Genomic DNA, 19,229 nt, shown 5'->3' on the forward strand with positions numbered 1-19,229 from the left:
AGCTCAAAACTGGGTCTCTGTGCAGTCTTTGCACTTAGATGTGAAGACTAGAGAATTCTGGGGGAGTTCAATTCAGTCCATTTTGAAACCACAATGAACAACTTTATCTGTGGATCCCAACAGCAATATATAGGCAAGCAGAGGTACACAGCAGCTATACTCCATGTACAAAGATCCGACCGTACAGAGGAAAGCTGCAGCATTTTGGATCTGTGTCCAGCAGCAGTGTGAATGGGCCAAATGGAAGCACGAGAGACCAAACGGATAAATATTCTGGGCAGATGTTTTACAGAACTTTGATGATGAGCATGTCCCAGTGTATGTTTGAGTATGTGTTACAGCTAATTAAATCAGCACGACCATGGAAGAGTCTATATCATCTTCAAATCCACTTGCTCGCTGTGAATGCACTCTGGACAATTGTCTGCTCTATTCACACATGCTGCTACTCCCAAGTTAGGACTAGGGAGCTGGCAGGGTCCAGGGCAAATAATCTAGTTATTCATGTTTAAGCATACAGCTCCTCCAGGTAAACACTGGATAAATCCAGAGTTGCAGTGCATGTGTGAAAGGGGCTATAGTTGGCTCATGGCAAGATCAAGATTGAAGATTACTCTCAGAAGTCACCTGGTGAACAAGTCTCAAGTCCCATGTGTATTTCATCATCAATGGTTGCACAGTTCCCACCTTTTCAGTGTTGAAAAAAGGCAAAAATTAAAAGAAAGGGACCCTTAACTGTTGGCTGTGTGGTAAAGAATAGGAGACCATGAGGCATACTGTGGGGAAATGCAAGACTCTTCAGAAAAAAATATATGAAAAACCATAACAAGTAGAGCAATGTCCTGAAAAGCGAGGATGAAAGGAAAGGCTGGTTGGTGCAAAGGGAAAGAAGACTTTTTTGCAAAAAGTTGCAAAGTAACTTGATCATGATTAAAGAACCAAGGCAGATTCTAGATGTTTCCATATGTTTTGAAGCATCCACTCAGAGGGACTTTGAAAAAGAAAAGGCTGATGAATATGCGTAATTCTCACACATGATGAAAGACCTCCATCATGGCATAACAGAAGTACTTGTCGATGGCTGTCCTATTAGTGCAAGAGGGAAATTGCTTCATAAAAAGGTACAAGGTACACTTATTGTCATTTTTTAAACAAGGGTTGAAAAAAATACTAAATAATGAGTTAGTCCTTGAGTCCTGCTACATCTATTTTAGACAACAGAGTGTGGAGGGTGAGTTCAGGAGTCTCACGGCCTGGGGAATGAAGATGCCCCATAGTTTGGTTGTATAGCAGCAGATACTTCTGTAGTCCACATAACTTCACAAAAGAGTTCTCTTGATGTTTGGGAGTGCAGTCATGGGTGTACATTGTGAACAGGAGGGGGCTCCAGTGTTGAGCACCAATGTAGAGGAGGTGTGACAGCCAAGCTGAACTCTACTTGTGAGGATGTCCAAAATCCAGTTGCAGAATGTTGTACTCAAGCCCAGAGTGTTTAGTTTTCCAATCAGCTTCACGAGTGAGATTGTGTTGAATGCTGAGCTGAAATCAGCATCTCAAATGTAGCTCTTCTTATTCTCCAGGTGTGTGAAGACTGAGTGAAGGGCAAAAGATATATCCTCTGTTGGTTCTGAAAGCGTACTGGTGAGGGTCCAGGCTGGCAGGGATTTTGTCTTTTGTCAAGTAGCGGCTTGGCCTGACATGGTTTGACTTAGTGTGTCAGCCCAGTGCCGCAGGGATTTGCATTTCACATTTTACAACAGGGCTAACCGCTTGAAGGTTTAAATGAAGAAGAATTGCCACTAACGAAGCTCTGCTAATTCGGTGATGAACACATTTCCTATTAATCCTTTACAATAAAAGTCCCCCATGATGTAGTTAGTTAAAAAGCTTTGAGCATGTAATAGCAAAATCAGAAAACGTTTTTCCACCAGCAGTAACTTAAAACAACTTCTGAAACAGCTAAAAGTAAACACGGGGCCAAAAAACGCTTGTAGTGTGCTCGGGGACACTGGGATGAAGCGCTCGTGCACAGAGAGGAAGAATTCTGAAAGTTAGCTAACAAGAAGCTTACAACACAAAGGGCAGTCAAAGCACAACTCTCACCAGCAACATTTAGTGTACAATCTGCTGCCACAAACGGACTGTTCTGTCTCTGTTATGAGAGGTTTTGTCTGATAAACCTGAGGATAGACCAACAGAGCCAGAACAAGCCTCTCCTCGATGACCCGACGATTGAATTACAAAATTGTATACTTGGTACAAAGTTTTACATGTTCCTTGTCCCGATCCCAGTGTTTCCCCTATATGCACCTAGCAGCGGCGGACCGCTTTTTTTGAACGAGGAGAGAGGAGAGGTGGAGAGTGGGCTCAGCCTTGTCTCTTTAGAAACTAACGTTATATCATTTTTGCGCTATGGACGCTTCATATCCAGGTCAATCACACACCTGTTTGAAATGATTTTATTTATGAAAATAAATCACGAACCACAGTGGGCCACCTATAGAGACTATGAAGCCTGTTACGCTATTTCTTGCAGCTGTTAGAATAATGAACTTTCATATAACAATTTCGGCTGCCAGTATCCATGGTTCTATTGTCATATTATCTTGGTTGCTTGGCAACTATCATTGTCTCTGTCAAAGAAACTTTGCAAGCGGTCTCCTTCGCTACATACATATCATCCAGATATACCGTTACCGGTTGATGCAGGTGATGCACTGCGCTTAACTCCGCTATTCCGTGCCGTGCCATGCTGCGCTGCGCCGTCTCTCAGCATACACCAAAACGGAGGTAACGTTAGCGCCAGGTTTGGAGAAGGTGCAACAAGAAACTTTGAGCTTACTTGATAATGGCAGCACAACGATTTTAACAAGCACCGGGTAGATGTCAACCATGAAGCAAGCAACACTGATCACGGATTCAGGATTGTCATTTGCCGAAGGGAAAACAGTCCTGCAACTTCACGTGAGTATCGCACAGTAACATTACAGCAAACGCAATCATTTGATAGAAATAACAAGGAAACACATGGGCCTATAGGCTTATCTGTGAAATAAACAACATTTGGAAGATCCATCTTGATACAAAGATTGTAGGTATTCCACATGCACCGTTTGTTTACTTTTTCCTGGAGCGGGCCTTATGCTGTGTTCCAGACAAAATCAGAGGTCAGAATTTCCCAGTTGAAATTTCCAATTTCCGACCTCCAAGCTTTCCAGATGCATGCCATTCCCATTGTTGTGTGGCGTCAGATAACTGATTCTCCGTGAAGTCGGGGTAGATGGATTTGTGCCGAGTTCACAAGTAAGGACTCAGACTTTGAGTGGTGTTCCAGTGTACTTTTTCTAGTAGGAGGTCTGAAAATTCCTACTGTCTCGAACGCAGCATTACTATGCGTGAGGGCCACTGTGACGCGTGAAAGCTGTCAAGGTGGTGTCAAAATGGGTGTAAACAATAGGTGGAGGGGAGGATTGTGTTGGGGACAGGGGAGGGAGTGGGAAGATGCATGGGTTGAAGGCACAGACCTTTTGGATTGTTCTAGTATTTGTGTTATGTGATTTTACTGTATATGGCTGGTTGTTAATATATTTTTTGTTAAATTATTGTCAATAATTGTTTTAAAGATTACTTTTATTGTGTTCAATAAAAGTGTATTTTCCTAAAGCTTGAGACACCTCATATGTAAGCTAGACAGACATTTCCCCTGCTCATTACTGTGCACAAATGTACTGTTATGTACTTAAGCCTAAAGAGCCCCTCTGGTGCTGGCAGACACATAGAAACCTCCCGGCACGGTGCACTTTGCACTTTGCTGTTGCACACAGGCGAACACTCACCTCCACTGCTACAACTCCATCCTAGGGGAAACACTGCGATCCTGTTTGTAATATTGATATGGGTTTGGGGACCTCAAAATTGCATCTCTTCTTTTTGCAGATGCTGTGGTTCTGTAAGCCTTATTTAGACTGTGACTCCAGCAGGCACTGGAAAACATTTTTGGGGAGAAGTATGGCTGGAATACCCAAGTAAGACTGCTACCACTGCAACCCAACCCTGGATAAGCAAAAGAAGATGGATGGATATATGGAAGGATGGATGGATAAACCAGAGGTCCACAAACAACTGTTCATAGCTGCAGCTCTGGAAAGGTGACATATGCAAACATTTTAATCAGTGGATCCTATGATTTATCACAGAATATTTTGTTTTCATTTGTAATTTTATTTTGCTTGCAGTGAAAAACATTAATAGCTGAAACACTGGATCATTCTCTGCACCTGCAGGCTATTATAAGTACACAAAACAGCCCAAACTCAGTCGGAGCAGGCAGTTTCATCAATCATTAACCGAAGATGACACCACAGCTCCAACGTTAAAGTAAGTTTTGCACTGCTGCTGTTCTGGTAATATAATGTTACACATGATCTAACTTTGGTATTCGATTGTTAAAGGCCATGTATACATGTGACATTGGCTTAAACTCTGTGCCATCACAGACAGTTGTTACGGTAGGGAAATCATTTAACTTATTTTGCCAGCCCTACACTGATGCACAAATACAATTGCCAGTGATTATCTTAAATGCATATGACTCCACTGTTAAAATACATCCATGTAATAACCATTTTAAACTTTACACTACTCAAAAGTAGAAAAACTAGAGAAAAGTAGAGAAAGGTGAGCACAAGAAAGTATCTTGTGCTCACCTGAAAGTTTCTTGTGTGCACCAGAAAGTTTTCCGTGCGCACGAGAAACGTACATGTCCTTTTAGGGGCTCCATATAAGTCAAATACTTTTTAAAAACATTTTTATAATATAATAATAAATAATTGTGGTGCATTGTGCCATGGCATGGCGACAGCGGTGCATGTAGATGTGGCAGCCAGCAGCTCCCTACAACTTGTTTTTTGTTAGAATTTGTTCTCTTTGTTATGTTTTTTGGTCTCTTTCTACTGAAGCACATATTCCCTAAAATAGAGAGACATTCATCAAAATAGGAAAAGGAAGTGTGGAGTTTGGATTAAGCACAGCAAACTGCAAGAGAATTTCAGCCAGTGGCATCTCCTGACTGGCCAACCAGACCAGCAGGACAAAACGTCAATGTCATCACCCCAGAAAGAGAGGAAAGTAAGCTAGGATCAGAGATGCACTGACCCTGACCAACTTGGACCTAAAGTCGTTAACTTTACCAAGCCTTCTTCTGGCTAATGTCCAGTCAAAGGAAAATAAAATGGATGCGCATATGACTAAGGCTCACTTAGCAATGGGTAGTTAGAGAATGCTGTTCCCACATCTTCACCAAGACGTGGCAACTCCTAACATCCTGGATCAAGGTATTGCAATGGATGGGCGGACCTCATTCAGAGTTGACAGAACACAAGACTCCCGGTAAGAGAAGAGGAGGTGGGCTCTGTGTCTACATGAGTAATGCTTGGTGTTGTAGCGTAACTTAAGAAGGCCTACAAGTATCGTAATTAGGGCGCCAGATATAATATTAATTATATCAAATTTATAAAATATATCTCAGGGTTTTCGGCCTCAACAAGTGGACACACCACAAAAGGTCCAAAGAAGAGGGTTATTAATAATCAAAAGAATGTCCACTTCAAGTTTAACTTTCAGTAATTATTAATCAAATCAAAATTTCAGGACAAAATAAATTTGACTCTTGTTAACATAACCAACATATGTCAACACAGTTCATAATTGATCGTGGATCATACAAGAAAACATACCAGAAATAACATAAATCACTTCGTCCAAATTAAATATCCTTCTTGGGCTTTAAAGTCATTAAAATAATGTCAATTGATAAATGTCCAGCAATGTAGGGTGAATGGGAATGTGTGCGTGTGTGTGTGTTCAGTCCATGTGGTATGACTGGGACAGAAGGGGGAAGGGAGAGTCCAACTTGAGAGATGTGGAGATTTCCCAGGTTTGTGAAAGGGTAAGTGGATGTGGGCTAGTGTGAAATGGGGAGCAGTGGTGAATTCAGGGAAGGCAGTCTCTGGGCAAAAAGGAAATACCAAGTGTCCAAATGAAGAGTAATGATCCACTGTTAAAAACTCACAGTCAGGAGCTGTAGTTCACACCTTCCTCAGCAGCAAAAAAGGTAAACTTTCTCAAACCTGCTCTGATGATAGGTGAACCTTGGTCCTCAGACTTGGTCTCTCCAGTGGTTATCTCCCAACACTCCTTCCTTTCCAGACCCTCTTCCTCTGCTTCTGCTCCCAGTCTCTGCTTGTCCTCACACGCACCCACCTGGTTTTTTTTCACCCACAGGTGTGCACTCACTATATAACTTTTGCCACACCCACTCTACCACAGCCCCTCCTCTCCCTCACAGCAATCTCTGCTGTGAGGGAGAGGAAAGGAGCAGTCCAGTCTGCTTCAGTGTTCAAAACGGATGGGCAGAGTTACAAGATGCAGAATATTTTATATTAAGATGTAGACCATGTTATCTGCCCTTTTTTATTGTTGCTGTTAACATTCCTCCAGATGCAGAACCAGATGGAATTTTTATTGTAGATAATTGGATAGTTTAATCAAACAGACATCAGAGCTGTTTTGCCTAAATTCCACCAGCATGTCCAGATCCCCGCCAGAGGAAGACATTCCAATGGTTCCGTGAAGATATGGACCAGATGCTGATACAGCGGAGTTTCTGTTGAACAGGTAATCTTTCGTCTTTATTGTGGATGTGGTGACACAGATAACTTTCATGCCGATGCTGGCTTATGACTGTGAAAGCTGCCGTTAGTTTTTTTCTGTGTTATTAGACGGTGTCGAGACAATTTCTGTCTCTGCAGTATTGTCAACACTTGTTTATTTGTTCGACGGAGACGTTAGCCTCTATGTTAGCATTGTAAGCTAACAACAAGCTAACATTACTATCATGTTTACACCAAATCAGCCTATGTATTTGCTTGTGGCAGCTAAATGAAGCAGCAAGTAATGCAAGCTAAAGCTATTCTGATACAGCGGAGTTTCTGTTGAACAGGTAATCTTTCGTCGTCTTTATTGTGGATGCTGTAACAAAGATAACTTTAATGCCAATGCTGGCTTATGACTGGGAAAGCTGCCGTTTTTGTCTGTGTTATTAGGCGTGTCGAAACAATTTAGAGACGTTAGCCTCTATGTTAGCCTTGTAAGCTAACATTGCTATCATGTTTACAACAAATCAGCCTATTTATTTGCTCGTGGCAGCTAAATGAAGCAGCAATGCAAGTAAGATGAATGAAACCCTCCGCTTCGCGTTGGGGTTTCATTCATCCTTTCCGGATTTATTTCTCCATAAAAACCTCTCACCCGGTCACTACTCAACTGTTTTGCTAACCCTCCTCCTAGTCTTGTCTGTTTGTTTTCAACAAAGGCTTTGCTAAATCAATGTGATGGATTATCATATACGCGTTACGATGTTTGTATTTGTGTGTCTTGTCATAAACAAGAGATTACGGTTTACGGGCACGTTTGTGTTGCGGTCTGGTGCTACTCAGACAACAGCTGGGACACAGCTGGGTCCGAGGCTCATGTAGGTTTATTTTTCAGCCACAATGTGGAAGCGATCGTTATGATTAAAGCTAACGGCAGCATCTGTCACTTCCCCACAAACGTAATAACTCCCCGCAAATGTAATAGTTATTACATTTGTGGGAAATCGCGTGTTACGTTTGTAGTAGGCAGCGGCTATTACGTTTATGGAAAATGTATTACGTTTGTGGGTTTATTACATTAAATGCTGCAGATTTTTATTACGTTTGTGGTTTATTACGTTTGTGAACATTATTACATTGGTGGGCGTTACAAGCATCCTGACACAAACTGGAATGACTCGTGCACGGCCTGGGACAGGAAGGTTCTGCTGCGGGTGATTAAAACTGCCCAGGACATGATTGATACCCATCTACCGAGCTTCAGTGATATCACTGAAGTGAGATGTCTAGACAGAGCCCAACAGATACTATAAGACAACAACCACCACAGCCATAGTCTGATCACCCTGCTACCCAGGCAGTGAGACTCCTCAAATCATTGTTTTATACTCCAATTAATTCCCCCAAGTAGTTTGTTTTTCTGTAGCACAAAAGGAGCTTCAAATAAATTTTGTTTTGTTACCAGTTTTGTGAAATGAAAAATTATAACTTGTCCTGGTTTAAATGTAATTGTCTAAAGTTGATCAAAATCTGATCCTGTCTTTACTGTGTTTTGTCCACCTCTGCCTGCTACTGTTGCAGCGCTGCTCACCTTCAAAACAGCTAGGCTCTACAATGTAGTAGTATTTGGTTTGCATGAGAGTGAAAATTGATGTGTAAATGTGAAATATTTGTGCGCACTGGTGTGAGGGACACTGAGGATTTGCTTCACTCAGGCTTATGCTTTTTTTCCATTTCAAAGCAGGGCTACCTGCTTGAAGGTGCGTCTTAAAGCAATGACATACTTTGACAACAAAGTGGCTCCAGTAGTTAAGTCACAAAAACGTTTCATTTAATTTAACTTCTTCACAATAAAAGCCCCCCATTATTCAGTCATTTTAAAGCTTTTATTATGAAGCAGAATTACAGTAAACGTTTGCAGTAACTAATCATAACTCCCAAAACAGCTGAAAGTGAACACGACGAAACAGTAAAACACAGCAGAAGTACAAACAGGACAAGAGAAACTAAAGAGATTCCAGTTAGAAGCTCCAAAAGTACTTGGAGCTTAACACAAACTTTTAAAAACATCTTTCTCTCAGGTTTCCTGCACAGACATGAGTTGAGTATCGATTTTAAGGGGAGACGGGTACTTGCCACGGGTTGGTCACAGTCATGGGTCGTCACCACGGCACGCTTGGAGGCGGGGGGGCAACCGTGGCTTGGCCCTTCTCTGAAGCAGGGCCATTGCAGGTGCAGCTTGGCTTAACTCGCCGCAGTAAAACTGGTGATGGAAAAGCAACTCAGCGCGGCTCTCTTTTACTCGGCGCAGCCAAAAGTACTAGTGGCGCTGAGCCAATCGGCTGTCCAGGGTCTCCTGCTAGCTATGCTGCTAGCTCGTGGTTCATTGTATACCTGACCAGTCTGGACCAGCAGGGCTGGAAACCTACCCAACCCTAGCTCTGTGTACAAAACATTCAGGTAGCCCCTTTATTTTTATCCAGGACTGACTGTTGCTTTCACTGATTAAATTTAAATTTTTTAAAATTTGTTGAGAACAAAGTGATGTATCAACGGTCAGTAGAAAACCAAAATCATCAGCCCGTTGAAGGCTGGATTCAAAATCACACCGAAAATCAAAGTGAACGATTGAAAAAAAAGGTTGATCCAACTTGGGGTAATTCTACCTCGGCAACTCATATTGTGACTCAGTAGTGTGTATGGCCCCTCCGTGCCTGTATGCACTCCCTAGAATGTCTGGGCATGCTCCTGATGAGTCGGCAAATGGTGTCCTGGGGGATCTCCTCCCAGACCGTTGACTCCGGTAAGAGCAGAGGTGGTGGCCTGTGTATTTACGTGCACAACGACTGGTCTAAAAACAATGCAGTCACGCACACACATTGCTCACCGAACATTGAGCTCATTTCTATTAAAGCCCGTCCTTTTTTTCTGCCCAGAGAGCTAACAGTCATGCTAATCACAGCTGTTTACATACCACCCGCTGCTAACACTAGCATAGCTCTCTCGCTATTGTCAGACACAATAAACAAACTACAGCGGTCTCACCCTGACGGCGTACACATTGTTGCAGGAGACTTTAACCAGGCAAACCTGAAGTCTGTCCTGCCTAAATTCCACCAACATGTACGTTGTGCTACTAGAGGGGAAAACATTTTAGATCATGTTTACACAAACATTAAACATGCATACAGAGCCATACAACTCCCACACTTAGGCCAGTCAGACCACCTCTCTCTGCTCCTTACCCCTGCATACACACCTCTAAGAAGAAGCACAACTCCATTGACCAAGACCATAACGACTGGGCCTGAAGATGCGCTTCCTCAACTACAGCACTGTTTCCAGCACACTGAATGGAGTGTCTTTGAACACCAGGACCTGACCGTACATACAGAGGCTGTACTATCCTACATCAAGTTCTGTATGGGGAACGTAACAGTGGATAAATGCATCCGTGTGTTCCCCAATCAGAAGCCCTGGATGAACAGCCAGGTCAAGACACTCCTCAGAGACCGCAACACCGCCTTCAGGTCTGGAAACAGAGAACTATACAGTGCTGCCAGAGCCGACCTGAAGAGAGGAATCAGGAAAGCAAAAGCACCTAATTTCACAAGGCAATATGGCCAATTTGTTCATTTAGAATTTGTGGGCAATTTACATGTGTTTTTTTTTTCTTTCAATATTGAAATATAGTGTGTTCAAAATACAACACAACTGCTGTTCAGAATAAAAAAAGTTCTTGTCTCAACACTTTTGTTGTTACATTAATTTCTTAAAAGCTGCATTAACAATAACATGAAAAAGCTAAAAAGTAATGAATATAATGTAATTGGAGCAACTTAATTTTTAAGTTGTCAACTTAAAAATGTCTGTTCATAACTATGGTAATTAAGTACACTACACTTAAGATAATTGTTTAAATAATGTTGAAAAATAAGTTGGAACAACTTAAAAGAGTGAATTACCCTAACTCAATATAGTACGTTGCTTTAATACAATTTTATTAGAAGTTATCATAAGTCAAAAAGATAATGCAAACTGTTGCCATAATATTCTTTGTTGAGCGAAGACATTTGTTTTTTGAGAATCTAAATACAACCCCTTTGCGCCATGCGCCTCACTTTGTGCCCAGATTATCTGCCGTTTCACTCGCAAAATTGACTTGGACACGCCCTAAAGGCTCTAGCACCGTGCTCTTTAGACCAAGCACCATAGACCGTCTATATAGGGACCTTAGACTTTATTATCCCAGGGGGGAATTCTTTTTCACAGCACCGTACCCATCAGATAGACAGTACATATAACAGACAGTATAGATTCAACAAAAAATTTAAAAAACACAGTACAAAACAGGAATTGCAAGCCAAACAGCAATTACAAGCCACACTCGGTTCAGTTCAGGGAGGCCTGTTATTTAGGGAAGTTATAGCTAAAGGGAACAGGCTCTTCCCAAAGTGAGCCTTTCTGCACCTTATTGCTCTGTACCCCTGCCCTGAAGGCAGTGGGGTAAAGTGGGTGTTGAGTGGATGTGTGATGTCCTGTTTTATTGAAGTTGCAATGTGTGTAATGGCCATATTGTTGAGCTCTGTAAGGTTGGGTGTGGGGAGACCAATTATCCTGGCAGCTTTTGGTTATGTGTTTGACTTTGGCTTGGTTTTTAACATATAACATGTTGAAGAAGCAGGTGGAACAGTACAGTGGGCTGAATGATACTCTGGTACAACAGAAGGAGGAGATGGGGCAACATATAGTCCTTTCAGTTTAAGGATGACTGATAGTGTTTGATGGCTCTGTTTTTGGATGTCGCTGGTGTGCTGGTCGAAGCTGAGTCGACTGTCCAGTGGCACCCCAAGGTATTTCTAACTAGCCGTTTTTATACTGGACAGCAACCCACCAATTTGGCTGTCCTTTTTGCCTCGGCGGGTACACTTGTTGCCACCTCCATTGCTATGTAAATCCAGGGCGTCGATGTGCCGGCAACTGCGTGACATGGGCGGAGGTGTCGATGACATGCAGTGTTGTACGACCCACAGCTGGGAGTTTTAAAAGCAGGAAACAGCTGATCACAGCAGTCAGTTCATCACTTCATCCGCGGACGTCAAGATGAGCAACTGGAAAGCCGCTGAGATCCGGGAGATGCTAACCATCACAGCCGAGAGAATTGTCAATTACCAGATCACGTCACCTCACGTTTACGCCTACCCCAGTGGCGGCTTTTTTGCAAAGAAGGAATACTTCACATAGGCAAGGCGGCAGATTGCATTAGTGAGACTAGAATGCATAAAAAAGGAGGAGGTGTTAGTATTCTGTTTAATGAGTTACTCAAATGCAAGCAACTGTTTTATGGAAATTTTACTTCTTTTGAATATGTGGCTCTCAGTTAAACTCATCTTCTCGGGCTATATTTCTAAACATCTACAGGCCACCTAAACACTGTACGGATTCTTTTTTTGATGAACTTGTTGAGTTACTGTCTCTTATCTGCACTGACTTTGATTGTGTGTTAATTGTTGTCGACAAACCTGAGGACAGATTGACTAAAGAATTGTGTTGTGTCCTTGATAACTTTGGATTCACTCAGCATGTGAAGCAGCCCACACACAACAGGGGCCACATCCTAGACTTCGTTATCTCCAAGGGTCTGAACATTTCTAAGGTTCTGGTATCTGATGTTGCTCTCTCTGATTATTACTGTGTTTTCTTTGAGAGTGATATATCTGTGTACACAAATGTTCAGACTGAGGTCATCTCAAAGCGTTACATCACTGAAAACACCAGGGACATATTCATTGAGGCTTTCTCTTCCACACCTCCCAAGGCAGTCCTTCTTTTCAGACATTATCACCAAAAACAATAATAATGCACATGCCCTGTTTGCTACTGTTGACAGGCTAACAAACCCTCTTGTGCTAGTAGCCTCTGAACATCTATCTACCAGGGCCTGTAATGAATTTGCATCCTTCTTCACTGACAAAATTCAGAAAATTAGACAAGCGGTCAGTGCCACCGTACCAGGTACAGGAGGTGTGTTATCCATGTGTCCACCTAAAACCAACTCTAATACCATGACACAATTTGATCCAATCAGTGACAAAAACCTGCAAGAAATAATACATTTGAAATCTTTCTCCTGCTGCCTTGATATTTTACCAGCAGGGTTCTTCAAAAATGTTTCAGACTGCATGACTTCAGACCTGCTACAGATTGTCAACATGTCTCTTCTCTCAGGCGTCTTTCCCCAAGCCATGAAAACTGCAGTTATTTAACCATTCCTGAAGAAGAACAATCTAGACACATCATTAATGAATAATTATAGGCCCATATCAAACCAAATTTTAAGTAAAATCATTGAAAAAGCTGTTTTTCAACAGCTGAACAATTACTTAATAATAAATGGCTGTTTTCATGTCTTCCAATCAGGATTTCGACCACACCACAGCACTGAGACCGCTCTAGTCAAGGTCCTCAATGACATTCATTTAAATACAGACAATGGCAAAATTTCAGTCTTAGTATTACTGGATCTCAGTGCTGCGTTTGACACGGTTGACCACAACATACTACTGGACCGACTAGAAAACTGGGTGGGACTCTCTGGTACAGCACTAAATTGGTTTAAATCCTATCTAAATGATAGAGACTACTTTGCTTATTGGTAATTACACATCTGAGCGGATGAAAATGACAAGTGGAGTACCCCAGGGCTCCATTCTGGGGCCTCTACTATTCAACATTTGTTGCTTCCTCTAGCTCAAATAATGGAAAACAACAAAATATGTTACCATAGTTATGCAGATGACACACAAATTTACATAACCATATCACCAGGGCCCAGTATTTCAAAACTTGTAATCTGGATCAGAGTAATCCAGATAATGAAATCCTCCTTTTCTCAGTCATGGATCACAGTGATCCTGCTGACTTTATCTGAGTATTTCAAAACACTGGCAGGGTGGATCACCGTGATCCCGACCTGGCCGGATACGGATTTCCAAATCTCAAGTCTCCGCCTCCGGGATCTGAAACATGGCGGACTACTTCATGAAAGAAGTAGCTGAGAGCGCGACTTTCACGTCAAAAGTGTAAGTTTACCGTTGTCTAATGTGTAGCGGTTTTAAGACCATACAAATGCCAACCAACATATCATGCAAGCCAACTATTTGAATTGTCACCTTATTAAAATCAGGCCGTAGCGGCCGTGCTAACGGGAGCTAACCCGGCTCCATTGACTTGTGTGTTAAGCAGCTAGTGGGCTATCATTAGCGTCACGTCATTGACAACACAGCAGACTTATAAATAGGCTACATGAGTACAGACCTGCTGCAGTACTTAGAAAACATAACACTACACAGTATGAGTATTAACTATACGGTTTGTTCAGAAGTGTCAGAATGCTACAGTAATGCTGGTGATGATATCATGTTTTTGTGTACATAAACACAATTTGGGATTATGGATTAAGATACTCATACACCTTCTACTTTCAGAGCCACTCAACCTCTCGTCTGAGTGTGTGTTTCTCACACCTGTGGAGGCTCCAGAGGGTGAACCATCAACAAGTGCCAGCATTGCTCCACCCGATCCACCACATGAGGTTCGTGGGCCAGAGCCAGCGCCAGAGAGACGGAGACGGAAGAGGCATGCTGGTGATGAGGATGCCTATGAAAAGCTCCTCAAAATGGAGACCGAGAGGGCGGTCAAACAAATTGAACTGGCCAACGAACAAATAAAGCTGACGCTGCTTCAGCAAAGAAAAAACGGAATTGAAAATAAAGCTATTGGAGAAACAGCTCACTTCTGACCTTTGAGATGGGTTAGGTCCTGTTTTAGTTAGCCACATTGTTTGAAATGTCTTTGTTTTGTTGGAATTAAACTTTGTTTGGACCCTGCATTCCTGTTGTCTTTCTCTGATGTTTTAGTACTTGCAAGTTACAATGTTCGGTGAACTAGAATTTGAGAAATAGGTCTGTAATTGTTACTTTTATTTACAGCAGTTTCAGAAAGTGTGGTCAAAAATATTTTACTATGCTTTAAATTTTTTACAATTACTTTAACTATTTGTTAAAAGTAAAACACTAACACTTTAGATTAAGTGTAATGAACATCTTGAGTAACAATATCTAGGAGAAGTGGAGCTGAGACTTTGTCAATCCAAGTCAAATCCACCTCTGAGGTGCGATTCAAGTGATCCTGGAATTTTGGTATCAAGTTGATCCAGATATCTGCCTTGCATTTTGAAATACCCAAATCCAGCCTTTTATCTGGATTCAAGGGAGGATTGGATTACCAGAGCTGAATCCTGATCTTCAGGATCAGGATTCTCTGGATCTGTGTTGAAATACCCAGTTTTCAGATCAGATCTAGATTTAATCCAATCCGACCAGGATAATCCTGTCAGATCACTTTTGAAATACTGGGCCCAGGGGACTATAATCCCATACAAACGCTGAGTAGATGCGTTGAACAAGTCAATGATTGGATGAGTCAGAGTTTTCTTCAGTTAAACAAAGATAACACTGAAATAGGCCTGTGCTGTGCAACTGACTGAGGTCTGGACTGACATATTCAACCTGTCACTAGCTCAAGCAGCTGTCCCCGCATGCCCCGCCCAGTTGCACTCACCCCCATCATCACAAAGTGCTTCGAGAGGCTGGTCCTGGCTCACCTCAAAACCAGTTTACCACCCACACTGGACACCTTCTTATTTGCCTACCGCCAAAACAGGAGTACGGACGATGCCATCGCCACGGCACTTCACTCCGCCCTCTCCCACCTAGACAACTGTAACACCTATAAGAGAATGCTGTTCATCGACTTTAGTTCAGCATTCAACACCATCATCCCCTCCAAACTGATCACCAAACTCAGTGACCTGGGCATCAATACCTCCCTCTGCAACTGGAATCTGGACTTCCTAACCAACAGACCACATTCTGTCAGGTTAGATAACCACAACTCCTCAACCCTCACCCTGAGCACTGGCGTTCCACAAGGATGTGTGCTGAGCCCCCTCCTTTACTCCCTCTTCACCTACGACTGCACACCTGCACATGGTTCAACACCATTGTTAAGTTTGCAGAAGACACAACGGTGATTGGTCTCATCAGCAACAACGATGAGTCGGCCTACAGGGAGGAGGTCCAGCACCTAACAGGGTGGTGCGCCAACAACAACTTGGCTCTCAACACCAAGAAGACCAAAGAGCTCACTGTGGACTACAGAAAGTCAAATGATGGCACACACACTCCCATCCATATCAACGGGACGGAGGTTGAGCGTGTCACCAGCTTCAAGTTTGTGGGTGTCCACATCTCCGAGGACCTCTCTTGGACCCTCAACACCTCCACCCTGACCAAGAAGGCTCACCAGCGTCTCTTCTTCCTGAGGAGACTAAAGAAGGTCCATCTGTCTCCTCAGATTCTGGTGAACTTCTACCGCTGCACCATCAAGAGCATCCTCACCAACTGTGTCACACTATGGTATGGCAACTGCTCTGTCTCTGACCGGAAAGCACTGCAGAGGGTGGTGAAAACTGCCCAACGCATCACCGGTTCCTCACTCCCCTCCATCGAGGCTCTCCAGAGCAAACGATGTCTGTGAAAGGCGCGCAGCATCGTCAAGGGCTGTTCCCACCCCAACCACAGACTGTTCACCCTCCTCCTCTCTGGGAGGCGCTACAGGTCTCTCTGCACCTGGACCAGTAGGTTCAGGGGAAGCTTTTTCCCTGCGTCTGTCACCCTACTGAACTCCACACCCCGCTGACGACCAACTGCACCCCACCCCCCCACACTCCTTTCCCCAGTGACTGATTTCCCCACCACCCCTCCCGGACACTGCCCTACTCTTGACTATTCTATACTTCATCTAAACATCACCTTTGGTACTGCTATAACACTTATATACTGTACATAACACTTATATACTGTACAAACTATCTTCCGTTAGAACTGCCAGTAATATTTATGCACTGTACATACTGTACCTAGTCCTACTACACTCCATTTATTTATACTGTACATATTGTAATATCTGTCTTTGCTGCACTATTTATACTGTGCATACTTTGCACTTTACTGCTTTTTGCACTTCTGGTTAGACACTAACTGCATTTCCTTGTCTCTGTACCTGTACTGTGCACAATGACAATAAAGTTGAATCTAATCTAATCATCGCTTTTGGAACCAAGGAAGAACGACTAACAGTGAAGTAAAGTAAGAACAGTAAAGTGCCATGCGGAAACCCCCACATGTTGCCTGCCATCTCGAGTAACCAGAGGAACCTGCACTAAAGTGGACCATCACCTTCCCCTTCACCAGCTGTTATAACTGACATTCTCAACTACAATTCCGAGTTGTTTGAACTACAGAAATCTGTTTAGAATTATCTTAATGAATAATGCAAAAAGGACGAAACATGTAAACTGCGTTGTTTGTTTATTCAGAATGGAATGGATCGCAAATGAATAAAGTAATGATTTGAAAAAAAACAAAAAAACACAAATGCTTGATCAAGGGCCCAGCCCGGCCCGAGGATAGTGGTGGGAAATATGGGTCAAGTTCAGGCTCGGGCTCGGGCAGAGAATCTAAACTCTACACTGGCTTCCTATCAGTCAAATAATAGATTTCATAATCCTGTTGTTGGTTTATAAAACACTGAATGGTTTCGGGCCAAAATACATTTCTGATCTGCTGCCACGTTACGAACCATCAAGACCTTTCGAGGTCATCAGGTACAGGTCTGCTTTCAGTCCCTAGAGTCAAAACTAAACATGGACAAGCAGCGTTCAGTTATTATGTGCCACATATTTGGAACAAACTCCCAGAGGACTGCCGGTCTGCTCCAACTCTCACCTCTTTTAAATCAAGACTGAAGACCTTTCCGTTTGCCGCTGCTTTTCACTGAAGCCAATTTAAGGCTTTGAACTGCACTGTGACTTTTATTTTCTATTCTTGTCTCTTTTAAACCTATTCTATTTTAAGCCTACTTTCCTATTTCTTAACTTGTTTTAATGTTTTGTTTTAATGTATTTTAAATGCAATTTTTAATTTCTTTTAATGTAATTTTTATGCCCCTGTAAAGCACTTTGAGTTGCCTTGTGTCTGAATTGTGCTATACAAATAAACTCACCTTGCCTAGTTCTATTTAAATTAAACAAACACTTAGTTATTTCAACCAAGCTTTGTGTTGTGGAGTTTCTCCTTGGTTACTAGTAATCTATGGTGCCCTGAAAAAACAACGTAGCTGTTGACCCCAAGTTGAAAGACCAGAATCGGGGTTTGAAAAAAAACAAACCAAAAAAACAAAGATAAAAAAATACTTATTTTCATATGTTATCTAACATTAAATACACCAATTATCAAGTATTACTTTTTTCACACATAAAAAAAGTGTTCGATTTGATGAGCTTTTTTAAAAATCAACAAATACAATGCCCCAAAGTGCAACAATCATGTTTCCATTACCATTCAAGTTCAAAAGAATGTCCACATACCTAGAGAAGCCCTTCCCACAGACAGAACAGATGTAAGGCTTATGAACTCCACCATCATGGGAGCGGACATGGTATGTCATGCGATCCTTCCTCTTGAATCTCTGCTGGCAGATGGGACACTCAAATGGCTTCTCATCAGAGTGCGACAGCTTGTGGCGGTTGAGGTGATACACATCTCTGAAGGCCTTACCACACATGTCGCAGCCGTGATTTTTTTTCACTGGTTTGGGGGGCTTCTTAGGGATGCTCTGCTGATGCTGGTGTTGCATTGGGGTCATGATGCTGGTGCCTGTAGATGTTGATGTGGTGGCTGTGGTCAAGATACCAGCTACAGTAGTAATGTATGAAGGGTTTCCATTATTCTCACGTGGCACAGTGGATACAAGTGGCACCATAGTCAGGGCTGTTTGTGTCTTCTTAGGCCTTGAAACCATCTTAATGCCGGTGTGGCAGGACTCATGCCGCCGCAGGTGATAGCTGTCCCGGAAAGCCTTGTTGCAGTAACCACAGATGAAGGGCGTCTTTGATTTAGGTTCCTTTTTGACAACAGCAGCTGGAGGCCCTCCATCACCAACCCCCCCAGTCCCACTTGCTACATTGTCTTTAAGAAGTTCTGCAGCACTGACAGGGGGTTTCTGGTCCAAGGGAATGGGCAGCACTGGTTTCTGATCAGGTGGCTCCGTTCCAGAACTGAGCAAAGGCAAGAGACTGTTCCCAGCTACTTGGTGCTGATGATGCAGAGCCTCATTGGCCTGCTGCAATGAGAAAGACAGAGCCACATAAAATTATGTTAACACACTTCTTCAGTCGGAACACACACATATATATATATATATATATATATATATATATATACACATACAAAACCATATATGCCACTTTACAAATTAAGGGAAACTAGAGCTGTCAACAAATATTCTAAATTACATAATATAATATGGATGTGACAATATCAAATTTCACAATATTACGATAAGAAATGTTGGGATGCCATTGCAGGAAAGTGATGAAATCTACCAACATATCACATGGTTATTTTGCTCGTAAAGCTCATGGATCGAGCAAGGGAAATCAGAATAATAACA

The 19,229-nt window shown here is 42.5% G+C and overlaps 1 protein-coding gene across 3 annotated transcripts in view; it reads right to left on the reverse strand.

Moving 5' to 3' along the window:
- The window catches only part of LOC141010115 (vascular endothelial zinc finger 1-like), a 133,281-nt gene that overhangs the window by 76,283 nt on the left and 37,769 nt on the right, over positions 1–19,229 (reverse strand). For all 3 annotated transcript variants that reach the window (XM_073482962.1, XM_073482945.1, XM_073482953.1), the window contains exon 2: positions 18,145–18,899. In XM_073482962.1, the coding sequence (XP_073339063.1) occupies positions 18,145–18,899 (755 nt within the window). The remainder of the gene's footprint in view (positions 1–18,144; positions 18,900–19,229) is intronic.

This window comes from Pagrus major, chromosome 2 (assembly GCF_040436345.1).
Source record: "Pagrus major chromosome 2, Pma_NU_1.0".
Lineage (NCBI taxonomy): Eukaryota > Metazoa > Chordata > Actinopteri > Spariformes > Sparidae > Pagrus > Pagrus major.